At 34.3% G+C, this 18941-nt stretch overlaps 1 protein-coding gene across 2 annotated transcripts in view; it reads right to left on the minus strand.

Moving 5' to 3' along the window:
- The window catches only part of CNTNAP4 (contactin associated protein family member 4), a 582938-nt gene that overhangs the window by 147137 nt on the left and 416860 nt on the right, over positions 1-18941 (minus strand). For both annotated transcript variants that reach the window (XM_020976685.2, XM_020976684.2), the window contains exon 11: positions 7512-7618. In XM_020976685.2, the coding sequence (XP_020832344.1) occupies positions 7512-7618 (107 nt within the window). The remainder of the gene's footprint in view (positions 1-7511; positions 7619-18941) is intronic.

Here is an 18941-nt window from a genome sequence, read left to right on the forward strand (position 1 = left end):
TGGGAATGAAGGCATTCGTGCTGTTCACCGCATTCAGCACTGTAGTGCTGAGTCCCCACAAAAATACTTCTCACTTACATAAACAGTGGGCATGACACCATTGACACTTAAACATAAAACATTTTCTTAATGATATGCCAAAAGTCAGAATAATCATGACATTTACCATCCATCTAGTGAATGAAATTATACAAACCCAAAGGGAAACAGTTCCAATGAAAAAGAATATTGATTTCTTTGAAGAGACCAATATTGACCCCACAGGAAACTCACTAATCAATGTAGATTCAACATGAGATGTTCAGAATGTAGGCGAAAGACTAGCATGAAGAAGAAGAAAATAAAAGCATGCTCTAGCCCTATGAAAATAGTGTCAGGAATGCTAAAGTTCAGGATGAACTGATGTGAGAGGAAAACTAAAGTCAAGGGAAAATGTTTGTTTGTTTTAACTATATTGGGAGAGAAAGTAGAATTAAAGAAGGGATAGCATTTTTGCTTAGGATATCTTGGATAATGATAACTTGAAAGAAAGAGAAGACAGAGCTGCCTAATTCTTATTTTATTTCTATTTATTCTGAAAAAAGAGAATGACCTTTATTCTGGGAAATGACAGAAAAATATAACTAAAAGGAACTTGATGCTTAAGTAAGGAAATGGTAATTTCCTTTGGCAATTTCATTGCCTTTGATGAAATCAAGTCACCTGACCCAGATGAACTACTTTCTTCAGTCCTGAAACCTGAAATAACTTGCAGCTCTGATTGGTAAGCCACTGTAAGTGACATTTGAAAGATCATAGAAAATAGGAGAACCACTACAAGTTTGGAAAAGGGTAAATGTCCCAATTTTCAAAAAAATTAAAGAGAACAAATTCTGAAAACTATGTGTCAGTGAATGTAACTTTGATTCCCAGGAAAATAATGAAAAGGTAATTTTAAAAAATGTTGTTGAACCTTTAGAAAGGGAAGTGAAGAGTACAAAGAGTCAGCAATTTATGAGAGGTCATGCCAGAACTGTTTCATTTCCATTTTTTATAGGATTGGGAAACTAGAAGGTGAGGAGAATGCTGCAGATATGGTATCTCTAGTTTTTAGCGAAGATTTAGTTAAAGCGCAAACACACACACACACACACACACACACACACACACATACACACACACAATTTTCTAGAATTTGAAGAAGTACGGATTAGGCAATAGTACAACCAGATGGGTTCAGGATGATTTGATGGCCATACTCAGAGCATTTGTTTAGCATTCACTTTCCTGCACTTACTTGGAAGATGTTCAGACTTTTGTTCACTTTCTTGTGTTGTTCTGGACTAGATGAAGCAGTTTATATTACTTCCCTTTAGTTTTATTTATGATTGCTTTATCAGGTGTCCTTTTACATCTTTGCTGGGGAATTTCTTCAGGGAGCTATAACCTTTCAGATAGCCATTCTTACTTATCTCCTATGTCTTCCTCTCCCTAACTTCTCCCAAACCTATCTTTCCTTTCATTATAAATTCCAGCCCCTCTTTCCATCCCTTTTCTCTCAGGAAAAGACCCTTGTTTTGTCCTCATTTTTCTTCTTCACCATCTTGATCCTACATTTGACTAATTCAACTGTATTCTTGAGTTTCTTTTTCCCATTTGTCCTATTATCCACACCTTCCCAAATGTTAACTCTGTGTTAACATAATTATTTTCCTTTTCCACTCCTACATATATCCTAATGAGCCTGGCTAGAGGAAGCCACACAAACATATCAACTGAGTCTACTCCACGTTTCCATTATCTATATTAATTCTACCCTCCTCCACTCATGGTGACTTTTTTATTCTTCCCTGATTGACTTTCAGTTCCCATTGTAACTTCCAAAATATTTCAACTCTCTTTATGTCCCTAACACTGATCTCTCCCCAACCATCTCACTAGAGTACCTCACTATTCTATTATGAAACTAGAGACCATGCAACATGAGAATGCTTTTCTACCCTAGTTCATACCCAAAACCCTTTCAAAGAATAGCCCATTTTCTTCTTTGTTCTCTTTTCTGAAGAAAAGTCAACATTTCTACTTGTAGAGCATTCCCTTACAATCATTCTTATTCTCTCTGTCTTTCTTTATCTCTCTGTGTCTCACTGTCTCTGGCTCTGCCCCTGTCTCTCTTTCTCTCCACATCTTTCTATCCTGGAGCCTTTATTGCTTCTTATAAATGCCATTTGTATAGTCACCAGGTGTATAACCTCAAAGTCATCCTTACTTTACCCTCTCCTACATTACTCATAGATAATCTGTTTCCAAGTTTTACTGATTCTACTTCCACAACATATCTTATACTTCTGCTCTTCTTTATTCCTCTGATCACTATCTTAGTTTAGGCCTTGATCACTCCTTACCTGGATGACTGCAAGAGATTTTAATTGGTTTCTCATCTCCAGTATTCCACTTCATTAATTTATCTTTTATTCAGTTACCAAATTAATATTCCCTAGATCCTTAAACACATGTCTGACCAAGCCACTTACTACACAAGAATCTTTAGTAGGTGTCATATGAGTTTGATATTTGGGGTACTTTTGCTCATTTTCCCCCCCTTAAATGTTTAACTTTGTTAAAGGGGAAGACTCCCTAGATGGGGAAAAGGAGTGGTGACACACAAATAAAAATGAATATGATTTTTTCAAAGGCAATATTAAACTTTAAAATAAAATATTTAGTCAAACAAAACAAAACAAAAATACTAGTAGCTCCCTGTTGACTTTAAAAGAAAATACAGATTCTTCAGCCAGCCGTTTAAAAGCACTCCACAGTTCAGCTCCTTGAACCTTTCTATTATTATTATTATTACCAGTGTGCACTATATATTCTTGTCGCAAACTGTCCTTCTGAGCATTCCCTTATCTGTCTCCAAGACAGACTGTTTCCTTTTCCTGGAAAGCACTGTGCCCTTACATCTGCCTTTTCAAATTCTTAGCTTTCTTCAAGGCTTAGGTCAGCAGCCACTTTTTATACAAAATCTTTCCAGATTCCCCTAGTTGTAAGTGCTCCCTCCCTCCTGAAGTTGTCTTGTTTTTATTTACCAGACTTATTATTTATTTCCATGTATCCTCTATATTGGAATTTAAGTTCTTTAAGGGTAGGGATTTTTTTTCTGTTTGTTTTTATATCCCCAGTGCCAGGTACAGTGTTTGACATTTAATAGGTATTTAGATATTAGCTGAATTGAATTGAATGCAGATAAATTCAAAACAAAATTTCTATTAACAGGAAAGGTTATTTTGTTGCTATTTCAAGGCATACTGTCTACTTTTAGTGAATGATCTCTTATTCATCATTTTCTTTGTGCCTAAATTAAAAAAAAGTTTTCATAATATATGAAGGACATATTTGAGTGGCTTGCTTTTCTTTATTTTCATTGGCTATGAATTTTTTTTAAAAACTCCTTTAACAAAAAAATCATAAAAGTAAACAACCTTATTTCTAATTATGACCAACTGTTAAACGCAAATGGTTTGTAATAAATTGCATAAAGTCAATGTTATTCTCATTAAAAGCTACTCGAAGGGAAATATGAACTGTATGGATTGGCTTTCCATTTCTTCTCTAATTTGGTACCAGTGGAAGCAGCCTTTAGATTTATGATCCTAGTATAACTGAGTCTGCCAGTCTAGCCTTCTGCCTCAGACTATTGTTACCAATCAATCACTCTGTGTTGGGAAAATATTTAGCTCTCTTTGGCATATTTTTCTAATAACACAATATAGTCAATTCAATTATCAGATCAAATTTGGGTCACTAAATATGATCTATGTTTATGCTGTCACATTTTTTCATAGGATCACAGAATTTAATAACAGGAAAGGAGCTAGAGTTCATCTCAAACAAACCCTTCATTTTACAGACTAGGAAATTACAGCTCAATGGTTAAGAGTAATACCATGAAAAAACAGGATTCATTTGCAATTATATTTAGATTATAGTTATAATGATCAATATTTACTAAGGACCTTATGAACAAAATAATACACTGGATAATATAGCAGATTCAAAGATTTTCAAGAGAAGTAGATGTTTAAAATGAAACTTATAGACAATAAATACTACAAGTGTTCGGTGAAAATAAAGATAACTTGAAATATTGAGGGTCCAGGCATGCTTAACAAAAGAGATAATACTTAAATTCCTCCTTGAAAGGTTGGGGCTATGAGTGCAAAAGAGAAAAAAAAATACAAAAAAAATAAAGTTTAACTTAGAAACAGGAATGATGACAAGGAACTAAATCATTGGAGAAGATGGGCATGGACATTTAAGGTAAGAGGAAGAATACTGAATATGTTATGAAAATGAATGTATAGTTTGGGGCATATATATCAAGAGGGATGAGTAAGTGACTACATAAGTAACAAACCCAGATGTCTTTCTTCATTTCAAGCCAGAAATAAATGCATTAAATGAAGTAAAAAGAAAAAAATAGAGAGAAAAGGAAAGAAATCCTCAAAGGAGTTGCAGAGAAACCAATAGAGAGAATAAGAGAAAAAAGAAATTCCACTGTTAAACACATGAGATAAAATAAAATCAGAAGAAATTTCCAAAAGAAAAGAAAAGAGTAACAAAGAGTGACTGAAGCAACTGTAAGAAACTCAGGAGTGGTTAAGAAGCTCAATAAAAATGATTTATTGAAAATGTAATTATGTAAATTACAGATCTTAAAGAATAAAAAAAGAAAAATAAGTGAATTTACTCTTTAGAAAACACAATGGAAGTCAAAATAAAATAGCGTATTATATGCAAAAGGAAAGTGCAGATGAAAAGGTGGAAGAAAATACAGAGCAAAATGAAGACAAGAAAACTGGAAAAACAGATAGCTGACTTTGAACATAGAGCATGGAATGACTGTCTTAACAATAGCTATCCTCCCAGAAAATATAATGGAACATGTCAGAATGCTATGTGACAGGAAATCAAAAGAAAATAGCGAGAAATACAATAGAGAACAAGATGCAAATCAGTATAATTCATTGGATGGGAACAGACAGACTGAGTTTTACTCTGAAATATAGCCATCAAATTCAAGACTTTTCAATAAAAATGAGAAAAGTCTAGCAAACTGCTAGGAATAAATACATGTTTTTAAAAATCACCAATTTATATGAATCAGGATTTTTCAGCAATAACAATAAAGAAAAGCATGGGCCAAAAAAGAAAAAAAAAGACATACACTACCTCCAATTGCGTTACAGATGAATTGCTATATTAAATTACCAAGGAAATATCTTATAGAATCAGACAGAATGATAACAAATTCATATTAAGGAACAGAAGAATAACAGATGCATCATAGAGGAAATAACTTTTTAAAGATAGGAAGTGGGCTTTATATCGTCAAATCAAACTAAACTACAAAGTAGTAATTATCAGAACTATCTGACAGAGGAGAAAAAACAGAAAGGATGATCAGTTGAATAGACTAGATAAAGAAGTCTTAGCAATTAAGGCAGATAGCAATCTAGAATTTGATAAACTTAAGAACACAAACTCCTGGGAAAGGACTCCATTTGAAGAGCATTGTTGGAAAAAAACTTGAAAGTTATTTGGCAGAAAATACGCTTTCCATAAAGTATTTATATCATTTTCAGAAATGATAAAATGCATACAATAAGAGGGGTTTAAGGATATTTGGACTAGTGACTAAAATTTGCACTGCTCCCTTAAAGGTGCTGAGGTAAGAGTTACTGTTATGGGAGAAGAAGGGAGAAAGCGGCCCCAAACATTCTCCATGTGATTTTCTTTGATCCCTTTTATTCAGAATGACCTCTTTCTCACTATATGTTATAGCAGCACTGTGTATTCCTTTGCTACTATATGTAGGCTATGTGGTTTGGTGGAATGAGCACAAGATAGTGTCAGAAAAACTGGGTCCAATCAAAACTCTGATACTTACTAGTAGCTGTGTGACAACTGGTAAGTCTCTTTATGTCTCTGAATTTCTGTATCCTCTATATATTTCCATTATTGATCTTGCCAGCTTTTTATGAGAAATGTATTTTGTAAACCTTTAAGGATTATATAAATGGAGTTATTATTATTAACTGTGTGAATTTGAACATGTCAATACCTTCCTATGACTCCATTTACTTAATGTATAAAATGGCAATATTAATACATACATCAGCTACTTCCTAGCGCTTGCAAGAATGAGAGCAAGAAAAGGTCTTAGAGTTAACTTGATCAAACCTCTTCAATTTACAGATGAGGGAAATGAAGTCTAGAGATGTTAAATAACTTGCCCACAATTACACAAGTGGTCAATAGTATTAGAACAAATATTTAAACTTAATAATAATCACATTTATAATAGTAGCTCACATTTATATATCCCTCTGTTTGCAAAGCACTTTTCACATATTATCTCATTTGATCCAAATAACAATTGCATCTGGTAAATGTTATTATATATAAGGAAACTGAGGGTCAGAGACATTGACTTGCCCAGGGTCACAAGAAGCAATTCTTCTGACTCCAAGTCTAGTGATTTTTCTAGAATGAGGTCTTTTGTGAGGAAAAAATGCTTCTTAGACTTTAAAGCACAATAAATAGTTGAATGTATTAAATAGACAGACAGAGAGACAGACAGAGAGATAGATTTGAGGGGAGATTCAGACCTGTAAATCAATGATTCCCATGTGGAAGAGTCCTGTTGTGAAAAATCCTTCCACTAACATAGGTTTAGCAATTTAAAGCTTAACTATTTCCTTGGGGAAATGTTTAATGACTTGCTCATAGTCATAATGCCAGCATCTGTCCAAATCAAGAAATGAACCCAAGTTTTCCTGACTCCAAGACTGATCCTATTTACTATAACAAGGCTGTTAACTGCATCAAACTAACCAACCAACCAACCAAAAAAAAAATTAACACTGATTCTTAGCATTAGCATCAAATCCTATCTCACATACTCTCTGTGTATCCTTGGACAAGTCACTTATTCTCCTTTTTCCTCAGTTTTCTTTTCTGTGAAATGAGGGGGTTGGATTGGATAGACTCTGAGGTCTTTTCCATATTTAGGTCTATGCTATTAAGCAAAAAGTTATTATTATATTTTAAATTATACTTACATTCATGTTATTTTCCCCTTTTAGGCTGTCAATTCCTTGAGTTCAGATGTTATATCTTATTCACTGTTACATTTTCAATGTAGCCACAGATCATAGATTCAGTCTAACCCTTTATTTTATAGACCGAGACCCAGAGAAATTAAGTGACTTATTAAAAGATATACAAGCAGTAAGTAGAAGAAATGTTTAATGAAAGAAAGAATGAATGAAGATAATAAATGACTGGAGTGTATTTTAGGGTCCAAACAAGAACACATATGTGTATACGTGCATATGCACAAACATACCCTTAAAAACATAACCAAATAAATATCATGGGGTTAAGTAGAAGGGAATGATACAGAAAGTAATCATGATAACTATGGCAATTGGGACACCAACAGGCATAAGCAAATATATTTGACTTACAGGAATGACAAGTAGCTCCCATGTAACCAGTATTTGTACAGTTGCAATAGAAACTGTTCCATGATTGTGAGCATTCACCACCATGTTCACAATAGTTAGGTAAACACCTAAAAGGAGAAGCCAATACAATTACTATCATCTTCCTATATTCAGTAACCAAAATTAAATTGGCTTTATTGACTAATGACTATTCTAATGTGATATAAGGGCAACAGTAGTATTCTAACCAGTGAAACTAAACATGACTAATAATCTTTGGGCCTGTCACTAAGATTCCTTAATCATACTACCACTCTACATATTAATAAAGTCATCAGAAACCTATTTATTATCACATATTGGTAAGAGTTATACTTTCTTCTCTTGCTATCAGAGGATCCCTTCCATAAGTGGTACAAAATTAATTGGATATATGACCAGGAATATCAATTGCTCAAAGAATAGAATACTGCTTTGTTATGTTAAACATGTACATAAATAGTCTTTTTTTTGTCAATTACTGCATGATTTGAAGAAAAGAAAAAAGAAAAAGATTACCTATATAATTCCATATACTGGAGGAGGACTTTGGATGGCCAATTAATCCATAACCTTATATAAATGGTTAAAGTCAAACTGGGACAAAATCAAATTGATAATATGTGCCAGAGAGGATTAGTGTCTTTGGAAATTTAGGGGAGGTGAGTAACTGAGATTTCAGATAGCACTCCTAACTCCCTAGCTTCCCTTCCCTACTGAAATAAAAGCGTTGAAAGTGCTGACCACAATTAAACCAGTTAAACTGGTGAGGTGAAAATCTATTATACTTTGAATGACCTCCAAAGAATGAGATTCTTCTACTTCTTTTGATAAAACTAAAAGTTTAATTTAGGTCAGGATTCAAACTATTGTCACAGTTTTCTTTCATATGGCAATTGGGGTTAAGTAACTTGCCCAGGGTCACACAACTAGTAAGTGTCAAGTGTTTGGTCTGAGGTCAGATTTGAACTTAGATCCTCCTGACTTCAGGGCCGGTACTCTGTCCACTGCGCCCCCTAGCTGCCCTTTTTTTTTTTTAAATATTTTTAATCAATGACAGGTTAATAGGAGAAGGGAGGCCAGGACAAATAAGTTTTAAAAATGAGGACTCAGTAAATACCAACAAAAAGTACAATTATGATATTATTTTGAAGACCTTGAAAATGATTTAAGCAAATTGCCCTGGTTCATCTGAGAATAGTTTAAAATTTTAACCTCTTATCTCTTATTAGTAAATATGATTTTTCTTACTTTAACTGTATTTTTCCAAAACTACAAGCTAGATTAGTTTTCATTTACCTCATTATTCAGTTTGAATTTAAATTTTATAAATTAAAAGTAAAACCAGTAAATATATATGAATATATGTATTTGTGTGTTTCCCGTACATAGGTAGTGAATGATATTGATATATTAAATAATAGACATGATAATAGCTAATAATACTAACTGGAATTTATACAGTTTTAAGGTTTGCAAAGTACTACAAATATTATTTTATTCTCACAACACCCCTGATAGGCAGGGTGTCTGCTTATCCCTCTTTTACAGATGAGGAAACTGAGATAGGCAAAGGTTAAATGACTTGCTCAATATCACCCAGCTAGTATCTGAGGGCAAATTTGAACTCAGGACTTCCTGAGACCACATCCAGCATTTTATCCACTACACCAAGCTGAGTTACTTACTTTCAGAACAGATTTTGGTCACATATTACATATAAACATGTCTAACTCGCTTTTTTTTCCCTGTTTTTCAAAGGCTTTTTCATTCTGGTTTTCATTGCTAACAGAGAAAGGGACTTTTATCCACAAATCTTAAGTGATTTACATGATCTTCATTTATATTGATTCCTTTTCCGTTCCAATTTGTCTTTCTAATATTTTACACAAAATGGAAAGCTTAGGTGAAATGAATGAAAATTAAACTACAGTAGAGTTCTTCAAAACATCATATTAGGAGACAATTAAAAGTACAATTAAACTTAACAGAGCTTTAAAATCTTTCTTCTAAAAATAATGAACTGAAAGTTGGGTGTGGGGAGGAGAATATATAACCAATACATAAAAGAATGGCATGAATCGACATGAATAGTGTCAAGAAGGCTAAATCCGTTAAGTTTATTCAGTGCTTAAAGAAAAATAGTTTTCTTAATGACATTTGAAATAAGATAGTGAAGACGAGCAGATGACAACCGTGTAGAAGAATATGGTATTATAATAATAATAGCTAGCATTTATTTAGTGTTTTAAAGTTTGCAAAGCACTTTATACACATTAATTCATTTGATTCTCACAACAGGAAACTGAGACTCAGCAGTAATCTGCTGAGGATCATCTAGCTCATAAGAGTCTGAGTCAGATTGTAAACCCAGGTGTTCCTGACTCCAAATCCAGCACCCTGTACACTATACCACCTATGTATCTTAAGATGAGACAGAGAAAATAACACCACTCAACTCCTATCTTGATTCCACATTTTTTATCAAATAAAATAATTCTCAAAAAAAGAAAAGGTATAACAAACATGGCCATGAGAAAATTTAAGGCCAGGATAGCACAGCAAATAAAAGGAAAACACTTGGCTGTTTTGGGTAAGTTAAAATATGGAAAGGAAGATTATTATGTTATAGGCGATGAAAGAACCTGCAGATATGATTGCATTAAAAAATAATATTAATAATAAATAATAAAGGCTACAAAAGAGATTCCAAATGATTATAGATGGACAAGTTTCATTCTGACTTTCAAAATGTAATGAAGCTGGATTCTGAAATAGTACAGTGGCAAGCTTAAGATAGAACTCCTCAAAAATTCTATAACAGATCAGTAAATGAATAATTCATGAATACTAAGGGGAAAAAAATAATGATCCTTAGGATCCTGAATGGGCCCACAGCACAACAGAATTGTTGAATAGGACTTCAGATACCATCTAGTCCAAACTACAAATGAAGAGAAATACAGGAAGACTTTAATTCAAATGCTGTTCCTGATACATAATAGTTTAATCTCCTAGTGTCTCAGGTGACTGCCTATGGATATCAAGCATTGGAAAAGCTGGGCATTTACATTACTTTGGGAGTTTTCAACATAAATAAAAATCATAGGTCTGACACCGCTCCTTTCCCAGACAAAAAAAAGTACAAGAAGATATAAATCATGGAGAGCAAACACCACTCACTTTTGCAAAAAAAAAAAAATTTTTGAAAACACTACTGGATCCAGTATTTGTAATAACTAACATGATACATTGTCGTATATATTAATAACAATAGTTCTTATTTATTTAGACTGATTTTTACAAAATGTTTTCCATAAAAGAATCATAAAATAGTTATTGCAAATATTGTTATCTACATTTTATGGAGAGAAAAATTGAGATGCCTGTTAAGTGACTTGTCAGTAGCCACACTGCCATTTTTTGCCAGATCTATGACTCAAACGCAGGTCCTCTTATTTATAAGTCAATATACCCAGCTTCTTCCTCATAAATCCTAAGAGATTTTTACTGTGTTCTTTGAGCAACTAGGTACATTTAGCACGTATTTTCTGAGTTCAAATCCACGTCTTAGTTCATTATCTATAGGGACCCCAACTTCCACATGACTTTTGTAAAGGATATGCTCCAAAAGATACTGTGAACATATTTGACAAAAAAAGTTTGCTTACTTTATTCCTTATTTGTTATTGAAAGGAGGATCAATGAATAAAATTCCCTCTGTTGCTGCATCTTTCAATTCATTTTGCATAGGAGACAGTTTGTGAGAGAAGAGATTTTAATTATAACCTTTTTTTTTCCACAAAGGCAAATACTAATTTTTTTTTACCCAATTGATATTTTTTAAAAGCACATACTACTTTGTTACATCAATAGATGTAGAAAAATCATCAATGAAAGTTCATTTCTCATGTTCTTTTTATTAATGATATACTTGAATATGACCTAAGAATCCTAATTATACTACTCACTACCTAAGTAATGTTAATTTCTCCATTTCACCTCATTAAGTGTCAGATTTCTCACCTGTAAAATGAGAGATTGGACTAATTGATCTTGGTGTCTAGCCCAATTCAGAATTACCATGAAAACATCCCATCATCTTTCAAGTAGAATTGGCTCCTCTTTATCTTCTGTATATGTTTCGCTAGGTCAATTGCTGTTTCCCAACTTATTGCCTTACAGTTTCTTTATACTTTCCTTTTACAGTTTTCTTTATAGTATATTTGGGACAGGGTGGGTAGAGAACAACTGTGATCATTCCATTATCAAATTAATGAGTCAGTAACTACAGAAAAATCAGTTCCATTTCAATTGTATTTGTTCTCATTCCATGAATCCTTTTGCAATATTCTGTTTCAGTTCTGCTTTATGCTAAGCTTTCTGGAAGCTTTCTTTCCCTTCCATCCCTTTTAGAGTGTGTGTTTTTAAGGTGATAATGTTTATAATCTCCTCTTGTTTTCCTTCGTAATGGTTCACAAATAAGTTTGTTCTCTAAACTGTTGTACCCTTAGCTATCATTTTTCCTGACTTGAGATTGTACTGAAAACGTATTTACTAGTTGAAGAAGTTTCTTGGCTCTTTTGGTTAGCTTTGTCTTTTAATCGTTTAAATTGGTTAATCTTCCCTATAAAATAATAGCAACCAGCATTTATATAGCACTTACTATGTGCCAGGCACTGTGCTAAATGCTCTACAAATATTATCTCATTTGTTCCTCATAACAACCCTGGGAGATAGGTGCTATTATTATTCCCATTTCACTGATAAGAAAACTGAGGCAAACACAGGTAAATGACTTACACAGGGTTAAATAGCTAGTACCTGAGGTTGGATTTGAACTCAGGTCTTCCTGACTCCAGGTCCCTCACTCTATCTACTTTACCACCACCTAGCTGCCCTGACAAATATTGGTAATAATTGCTAATAATTAACCATTTTCTATTTCTTAGAGTAAGCTAGTGTTTTTAAACAGTTTTAACCAAAGCAGTTCTTGGGGTTCCCTGGGGAACCACAGTGTAATTCCATAGGGTCCATAATCTGATCTCAAAAATGTGTGGATAACACTTCACCTTCATGTGATTGCCAGTTATGGCTTTTGTCTCTAAAACCACACCCACGCCATCTCTCTCCTTTCTTGTTGGGCTTTCTCTCCTCAGAGTAAATATACTATAGCTGCTCACTCACCTCACAGCAGTAGTTGTCCAAATGCCTCTGGGAATATAACTACCCTCCCCACACACACTCATAACTTCACCTTCTTCTTGCCAGATCACATCCTGAATATAGGAACTGCCCCTGTGAGATGGAATTAGCTCTGTGACCATGGCAGTTAAAAGCATTGCCTCCCTCTTTTTATTGTGGGTAGGTTAAAGTCATAAAGATTGAGCATTGGAGGTAGTTGTGACAGCATCACATCATCTTTCACCCATAACCCACTAAATTTTTGAAATTCCCTATCACTTTTGATGGCATACTCTCTACTCCACTTAGCTTTACTCTCTTTCACCCCATATGTTAAACTAGTTGCTAAATTTTGTAATTTTTATCTCTCATATCTGTCATATTCTCTCTACCCCCATGGCCAACAGCTAACTCAAGCCACAATTACCCATACTATCATCACAGACTCCAGCTCCACAAAAAGGTTGGGGTTTACTGACTTGCCATTCCTCACTCCAATCTATCCTCCACATGATTCTTTTATGGTTCATTTTATGAAATCAAACTAGGCCATCTTTTGCCTCAATTCTTACCTAGCCTTTAATTATTGAATGGGCATTGCCTCAAACACCTGAGACTTGGAAAAGACCTTAGCTTAAAAAGGCCAAGGTCTCCCACTGCATCCGGTGCCATCACCAGTCATCCTGACCTCTGTCTTGTCCCTGGACCCTGACAACTGTGGAGGACAGAGGCTGATGACTTTGCACAGTTCAGCTTCACTTAAATCCAATTCAATCTCAAGTCAAGACATCACCCTCCTGATGTCATTGGTCCTCTTCAAGAATGAAAGATGAACACACAGCTGCTAAAGAGATTGTAGTAAAGTTCAACTATAAACATTTTTCCCCTACTCAGTAAACTCCAATAGCTCACTATTAACTCTTGCATCAAACATTATTTCATCTATATCTCATCCTGTTTTAGACTGCTGTTTTTTGTGAAAGCTTTATAAATGTCCATAAAAATAAGTATAGTAGCATGTACAAATAATATATAAGTAAATATATACATACTGAAGTTACATGCTCAAAAACGTGTTTTATTTTGTTTCGCTTTGTTTATAGGTGTTCTTCACTGAAATAGTTTGGAGACCACTGGCTTAAATAAACTTGGTTTTTAATTGATGTACAGTTTCTTCTCCTCTTTATCATTTCTTCTAATGTGATAGAGATTGTTGCCCTTTGAGCTTTTGATTTAACTATAACCAGACAATTCTTAAATGACTCCCATATCTGTAGATAGCAATTTCCTATTTATTAAGATATGGCCAGTTTTGTTTTTATATATGTGATGCTATTCAGTTCCCATCATGCCCAGATACTTGTGATTATCCTTAATAATAGTAATCATGCTATATAGACATAAGGTTTCCAAGGAATTGGGTAGCTAGGTGACACAGTGGATAGAGCACTGGGCTTAGAATCAGGAAGACTCATCTTCCTGAGTTCAAACCTGGCCTCAGACTCTTACTAGCTGTGTGACCCTTGGCAAGTCACTAAACCCTCTTTACCTCAATTCTTCAACTGTAAAATGAGCTAAGAAGGAAATGGCAAACCACTGTAGTATTTTTGCCAAGAAAACCCCCAAATGAGGTCATGACTCTAGAAGGCTTTTTTCATTTCTTAACTCCATAGAATATTTTTTCCACCAAATTCCCCTATTCTTATATTCATGTTCAAGTAACAAAGTGTGAATTTTGAGAAGTCTTGACTTTTTGTACAATACATAGTGACACATAAGTTGTGACTATGGAGAAGTCAACTTGGATATTATATTGAACATGGATCCTATAAGGCAAATGATCATAGCAGACCCCATGAAATGATGTTTCTTCTTCCTTTGATGCATGAGATTAAATCAGCTCTCACTATTACTTTCTTCTTCCCTGGGAGAACCTATGAGCTATCTTTGCATTTAGCTGCAGCTTAAGTATAGTTTATCTCTATTAAGAACAATAAGGTCAATATGGAAATAGCTTACCTTCTCCAGTAAGTCTTTCTATACACTGACTACTGGATAAACATCTCACAAATTCATATTTGTAGATGGGTCAAAAATTGTCATTAAAAATACCCCCTGCTGGGAAGTTGGCCTAGCTGTTCCAGATTTTAAATTGTATTATAAAGCAGCAATCATCAAAACTACTTTGTACTGGCAAAGAAATAGAGTGGTGGATCAGTGGAATAGGTTAGGTATGCAAGACACAGTAGTCAATGACTATAGTAATCTACTATTTGATAAACCCAAAGACCCCAACTTCTGGGATAAGAAATCACTATTTGACAAAACCTGCTGAGAAAACTGGAAAAGATCATGGCAGAAACTAGACATAGACCAAAATGTCACACCATATACCAAAATAAAGTCAAAATGGGTTCATGATTTAGATATAAAGGCTAATACTACAAGCAAACTGGGTGAACAAGGAATAGTTTACCTATCAGATTTATGGAAATGCAAAATGGATAATTCTGATTACATTAAATTGATAAGTTTTTGCACAAACAAAGCCAATGCAACCAAGATTAAAAGAAAAGTAGAAAATTGGGAAAGAATTTTTACAACCAGTATCTCTGGTAAGGGCCTCATTTCTAAAATTTATAGAGAATTAAGTCAAATTTATAAGAATATAAGTCATTCCCCTATTGATAAATGGTCAAAGGGTACGAACAGGCAGTTCTCAGATGAAAAAATTAAAGCCATCTATAGTCATATGAAAAAACATTGTTAATCACTATTGATTAGAGAAATGCATATCAAAACAACTCTGAGGTACCACATAACAAATTGGCCAACACGACAAAACAGGGAAATGATAAATGTTGGAGAAGATGTGGGAAAACTGGAACACTAATGCATTGTTGGTGGAGTTGTGAAATGATCCAACCATTTTGGAGGGCAATTTGGAACTATGCACAAAGGGCTATAAAAATGTATGTACACTTTGACCCAGCAATAGCACTTCTAGGGCTGTATCCCAAAAAGATCATACAAATGGGAAAAAAGGACCCACATGTACAAAAACATTTATAGCAGCTCTTTTTGTGGGAGCAAAGAACTGGAAATTGAGGGACTGCCCATCAATTGCGGAATGGCTAAATAAGTTGTGGTGTATGAGTGTAATGGAATACTATTATGCAATAAGAAATGATGATCAAGTGGACTTCAGAAAAACTTGAAAAGACTTGTTTGAACTGATGCTGAGTGAAGTGAGCAGAACCAGGAGAACGTTGTACACAGTAACAGCCACATTGTGCCATGATTAATATTGATAGACTTAGCCCTTCTCAGTGATGCAAGGACCTAAGACATCGCCAAGGTCTCACGATGGAAAATGCTGTCCACATCCAAAAAATAACCATAGAGTTTGAATGTAGATTGAAGCATACTATTTGTTATTTTTTTTCTTCTGTTTTGTTTTGTTTCCTCTTTCTGGTGGTTTCTCCTATTAGTTCCAATTCTTCCTCACAACATCACTAATATGAAAATATGTTTAGTAGGAATGTATATGTATAGCCTATATCATATTGTGAGCCATCTTGGGAAGGGTGCAGGGGAGGCAGAGGGAGAAAAATTTAAAACTCTAAAGTTTATAGAAGTGATTGTTGATAAATCAAAATGAATTAATAAAAAAAAGAAATAAAAAATAAAAATATCCCTTGCCCCTTTTTCATCACTCTTCCACCAGCATTGTAGAAACAGATGATGGCCACAAAAGACTTAAGTACGTTTTTTGTATTTTTATCTGGCTGGTGAGCCTTCAAGGCCAAAGAATTTATTATAAATAACCCTTTGCATAGCTAGGTTGGTCTTCCTACAATAGACAGTTTGTAGTGAAAATCATATTCAAAACTCTTTGTGCTTGTTAACAGGCAGCTAAGTGGTACAGTGTATGGAGAACCTGGGCCTGGAGTTAAAAAGACCCAAGTAAAAATCTAGAGTCAGACATTTACTAGTTGTGTGACCCTGGACAAGTCACTTAACCCTGTTTGCCTCAGTAAAATAAGGTTTTCTCTACTGTAAAATGAGAAGGGAGAAGGGAATGTCAAACTACTTCAGTATCTCTGCCAAGAAAATCCCCAAAAGCGGTCACAAAGAGTTGGACATGACTGTAACAACTAAACAACAACAAGAGTTTATTAGAACCTATAAGAGTTTGGGTTCTACCTACACTGACTTCATGAACCCAGGTTTACATTACTTCTAACCCTTGATGAGACATGGAGGCATTTTTCTTTTAAATAATAATGGAATCTACATTTATCTTTCTACTCGTGTGCTATCTCGGCAACCAGATGACCAATATTTCCCATTGGGGAGCTGCTTAGTCCTATGATTAGTGGGACCAGATTGCCTGAACTCCATGCTCCCACTCAAATGGATTACGGGGAGGAGTGAAACCATGTGAGGCTAGAGATGGAGAATTGTAGACTAGAGAGCAAAAATTGCGGAAAGAGTCATGATGAGAAGTGGGTACCAGGACTGTGTGAGTAACTATGTATGGGTGGATTAACCATAAGGCAAAAGGTATTCAGCATTAACTGAATACACACACACACACACACACACACACACACACACATACACACACACACACACACTCATTTCCTTCCATTATAAATCCTGATACAGTGATTCTTTCAGTTCTCTACTTAAACTTCCTCACCCCAGTTTTTCTGGATGTTGGGGTGAAATCTAGAACGAAAGTATTTTCCATTGGGTAAAGGAAAAGGCAGTTTTGTTTTGTTTTTCAAATATGTTGGTCTTTCATTGTTTATATATTTATTTTGTCTCTTAAGCCAGAAATTGTCATAGATTTTAACCACAGCATTGCTAAGAATATGTATTGAGAATGCATCTAGGAAGAGGAAATTAGGAAATGTGTGTTTGTGTGTGTGTGTGTGTGTGTGTGTGTGTGAGAGAGAGAGAGAGAGAGAGAAAGAAACAAAGAGAGAGAGAGAGAGAGGAACAGAGAGACAGAGAGAGAGAGAATCATTAGTTTACTTTTTACAACTTCTCAGGCAACAGAAAGAATGCTTATAAGGAGATTCCTCTGGGTAATGAGTAAATTAGCAGACTGGACTAGGACTGAAGATCCAAGGAAGAGATTTGGGAGAAATACCCTAGTCTATAAAGTTTGGTGGCAGGTTGAGGGAGTGGATGGCACTAAAAGAGGTTAATGGCAAATAAGAATGACTGATAAACACTTCTTGCCGGAACAGCAGCATAGGACTACATTATTGATGGACATTCATGCATATTAAATACAATAATTAATTAGATAATACAAAAAAACTTATAATTATTGACTAAATATTTCCTTTAACTATTGTTCATATTAAGTTTGAATGTTCTTTCAAATGAAAGGAATATCCATGTGTGGGAGCATTACACTACAATGATGTACCTGAGAATAGTTAACCCTGATTCTTTTAGAAAATATCTCATTTCAAAAATTATATAATTATAAATATGTACAAATTTATACATATACTAATAAAATTATTTGTAACTTGCTAGTCCTAATTTTATCAAGGTTAAAATCATTATTTAACATACAACAGGTTAAGAAGGGTAAACTTGAATTGCTTTAACTGAAAGATATGTTGTAGTAGTTGACATAGTGTATCCCAAAAGTCTTAACGTGGTTGTAAGCTTTAATAGCTTATAGCTGCACTAAAAACTTTGGAATACCCTATCTTTCTCTGTTCTGACTGAATTTTTCATATACATGCAAATGTATTTGAAAAAATAATAATAGTATGATGTATCAAAGTCTTTTTTTTCTCTTTGTATGGTTCCTTAAAAAAAAATTAGCTTGATTATCATAAAAGCTTGAGTGATTTCATTTAAAATATTTCAAAACTATTACTGTTCAATATAATAAGACAGGAAAGTAACCTGGCTTTGGATACACTTTTGTATTTTGCCCCAGAATCTTTTATCCTCTAGTATTGTATCTAGCTTTCTGTGTTGAGTCCACTTGACCACTCCTCTACTACATGTAGTATGACTTTTCCCTCAGTAGCCCCTAACCTTTGTCTAAGGTAGCTACAGTTTTTATTTTCATCAGAATCTTATCATTGTAGGAAGCATGGCATGGGAGTGGGGAAATGAGGAGGGATAACGATTGGATGCTGAGACTTCATACTAGACAGGTATAACAGCAGTTATTCCCATATTATGAAT

The sequence above is a fragment of the Phascolarctos cinereus genome, unplaced genomic scaffold (genome assembly GCF_003287225.1).
Source record: "Phascolarctos cinereus isolate Bilbo 61053 unplaced genomic scaffold, phaCin_HiC Scaffold_4;HRSCAF=312, whole genome shotgun sequence".
NCBI lineage: Eukaryota > Metazoa > Chordata > Mammalia > Diprotodontia > Phascolarctidae > Phascolarctos > Phascolarctos cinereus.